This window comes from Budorcas taxicolor, chromosome 2 (genome assembly GCF_023091745.1).
Source record: "Budorcas taxicolor isolate Tak-1 chromosome 2, Takin1.1, whole genome shotgun sequence".
NCBI classification, from domain to species: Eukaryota; Metazoa; Chordata; class Mammalia; order Artiodactyla; family Bovidae; genus Budorcas; species Budorcas taxicolor.
The window spans coordinates 68773237-68776101 of NC_068911.1; the positions used below are offsets into that span (position 1 = coordinate 68773237).

General features: G+C 65.0%; 1 protein-coding gene across 1 annotated transcript; it reads left to right on the top strand.

Moving 5' to 3' along the window:
- The first annotated feature begins 448 nt into the window (after positions 1-448).
- Positions 449-2446, top strand: DLX2 (distal-less homeobox 2). Its single transcript, XM_052636289.1, has 3 exons — positions 449-839; positions 1341-1525; positions 2036-2446. Exons 1-3 carry the CDS (start codon positions 449-451, stop codon positions 2444-2446), a joined length of 987 nt encoding a protein of 328 aa, XP_052492249.1.
- Positions 2447-2865: the final 419 nt, after the last annotated feature.

Here is a 2865-nt window from a genome sequence, read left to right on the forward strand (position 1 = left end):
AGCCTCGGATTGGCCGTTGCTAGGTGACGTCGCCTGAGCTCACGTGATGAGTGTTAAATGCCCACCCTGCAGGAGCCCGCCCCACAGACTATCGTAAAGCCGCTCAGGGCTGCTCACCTGCTCCCACCTCCTCCGGGAGCCCAGGCCAGGCCCCGCCACCCCTGACCCCTCCGCTTTCCGCCCCTCGCCCGAGCCCGCGCTGGGCAAGGAGCCGAGCAGCCCGAGAGGCGGAGAGAGGATGCGGCCGGCGGCAGCTGTCCCGAGCAGTGCACCGTGATCGCTTCCCCCGGAGGAGGAGTTGCCTAGACCGTTGCTACATTTCTTGTTTTCCTCCCCCCACCCCCTCTGTAATTACATTGGCTGCTGGAGGGGACAGCGAGAGACGGAGGAGGCGCCTCGCTACCCACCTCGCGCCCGCCACCCCTGCTCTTTCCCGTCCCGGGCCAGGATGACTGGAGTCTTTGACAGTCTGGTGGCTGATATGCACTCGACCCAGATCACGGCCTCCAGCACGTACCACCAGCACCAGCAGCCCCCGAGCGGCGGCGGCGCTGGCCCCGGCGGCAGCAACGGCAGCAGCCTCCACAAGCCTCAGGAGTCGCCCACTCTCCCGGTGTCCACAGCTACCGACAGCAGCTACTACACCAACCAGCAACACCCGGCTGGCGGCGGCGGCGGCGGCTCGCCCTACGCGCACATGGGTTCCTACCAGTACCACGCCAGCGGCCTCAACAACGTCCCGTATTCAGCCAAGAGCGGCTACGATCTGGGCTACACCGCCGCCTACACCTCTTACGCGCCCTACGGGACCAGTTCGTCCCCGGCCAACAACGAACCTGGTATGCTTAAAGTTGGCACCACGGGTGCCAAATCGGGTCTAGTTACTGGGAGGTGGGGGGCGGATAAAATTGTTTGGGGCGGGATCTATCTGGAGCCCTGGCCTTTCACATTGCTTACTCCCTGCTCGCCTCGCGCCCTTTACCCTCCTAAATCTTCAATCGGCCGAGGGTCACCGGATATCCCTCAGGTGGTGGGACCTCAGGTGGTGGCACCAGGCGGCCTCGTCAGCCGAGGTACATGCCTCACGGTAGCCTCATTTCCCTACCTCCTGCTGCTCCTCTCTCCAAGGTTTGCGCCGGTCTTCCCCTTCCCAGGAGGGACCAGCTCCCGGGTTCGTTGGCGGCATGGGTCGGCGCGTTGCAAAGTTGAGCCAGAGAGCAAAGCAGCGTCTCCAATAACCCGCCTCCCAGCTTAGGCAAAGTTCCACTTTACCCTCCCTGCGGGCGGGCACTCGTGGGCTCCCACGGTTGCGTGTTTCTCACGATTCCATTTCATTGCAGAGAAGGAAGACCTCGAGCCTGAAATCCGGATAGTAAACGGGAAGCCAAAGAAAGTCCGGAAACCTCGAACCATCTACTCCAGTTTCCAGCTGGCGGCTCTTCAGCGGCGTTTCCAAAAGACTCAATACCTGGCACTTCCCGAGCGAGCTGAGCTGGCGGCGTCTCTGGGCCTCACCCAGACTCAGGTGAGGGTTCACGGCCTGGGAGGCATGAGGAGGGCACTGGCCTGGGATGGCCGGAAAGCAGGCAGGTTGAGGACTGTGTTTTTCTTAAGTAATTTTAAGGATTTCGAGGCCGCGCCTTGAACCTTTTGCGCCCGAAGCTGACATCCCCCAGGTGATGTGATGGAAGGGAAGTGCCAGTGTGGGCAGAAATCCCGTGCCAATCCTTCTGCGCACTGCCGATTAAGCGGGTACAACAGTTGGCCCTCCTGACCCCCTCCGCGGTCACCATCAGTCTCGGTGCACACACAGCATAGCCGTCTCGGTTTGTTGTTACTGTTGTTGTTTTGAGAATACCGCTCCTAGGAACAGACACAGCCTCCAAGGCCGCAGCACGTGATCCGGTTACCTGCCCAGGCTGACAACCCACCCCACTCCCACCCGCGCCCCTTAGCGGCGGTCTTCCTAAGTTTCCTCCCTTCCCCTATCCCAGGCCGTTTCCTCCACTAATGCTCAGGTCCCTTTTCCACAAAGGTCAAAATCTGGTTCCAGAACCGCCGATCCAAGTTCAAGAAGATGTGGAAAAGCGGTGAGATCCCTTCGGAGCAGCACCCGGGGGCCAGCGCCTCGCCACCTTGTGCTTCGCCGCCAGCCTCGGCGCCGGCCTCCTGGGACTTCGGCGCGCCGCAGAGGATGGGGGGCGGCGGCGGCGGCCCGGGCAGCGGCGGCAGCGGGGCGGGCAGCTCCGGCTCCAGCCCAAGCAGCGCGGCCTCGGCGTTCCTGGGCAACTACCCGTGGTACCACCAGGCCTCCGGCTCCGCTTCGCACCTGCAGGCCGCCGCGCCGCTGCTGCACCCGACGCAAACCCCGCAGCCGCACCACCACCATCACCACCACCACGGTGGCGGCGGGGGCGCCCCAGTGAGCGCCGGGACGATCTTCTAACCCCCGGAGACCGCGCCAGAGACTTAGAGAGCAGAGGCCAGTTATCCTCACTGCTCGTCCCCAGAGCCAGAGGGTCCCTCCGTCCGGCCCGAGGATGCCACCCGCCGCTCGCGGAGGTGGCCGCCCGAGATGGCCTGCCCCCAGGCCCTGCTACCCTCGGGGACTGGAAGGCGTGTTCTCGCGCGCCGGGCTCCTCTCCGAGACACCCGGCATCCGCGGGAGAAACCCTGCCACGGCGGCCTTGCCGACCCGAGCCCCGCCTCAGACTAGCTTCCCCTCCCCTCCCCGCCCGGCGAGGCAGCCCGGCGCCGTTTTCGCCGCGGGCCGCGAGCTGAGTCCCGGAGAGGGACGCCTCCCCCGCCCGAGAGGCTGCCCGGGCCCTCTGAGGCTCCTTTCTCCTCGCCCGCCCCCAGGCTCAG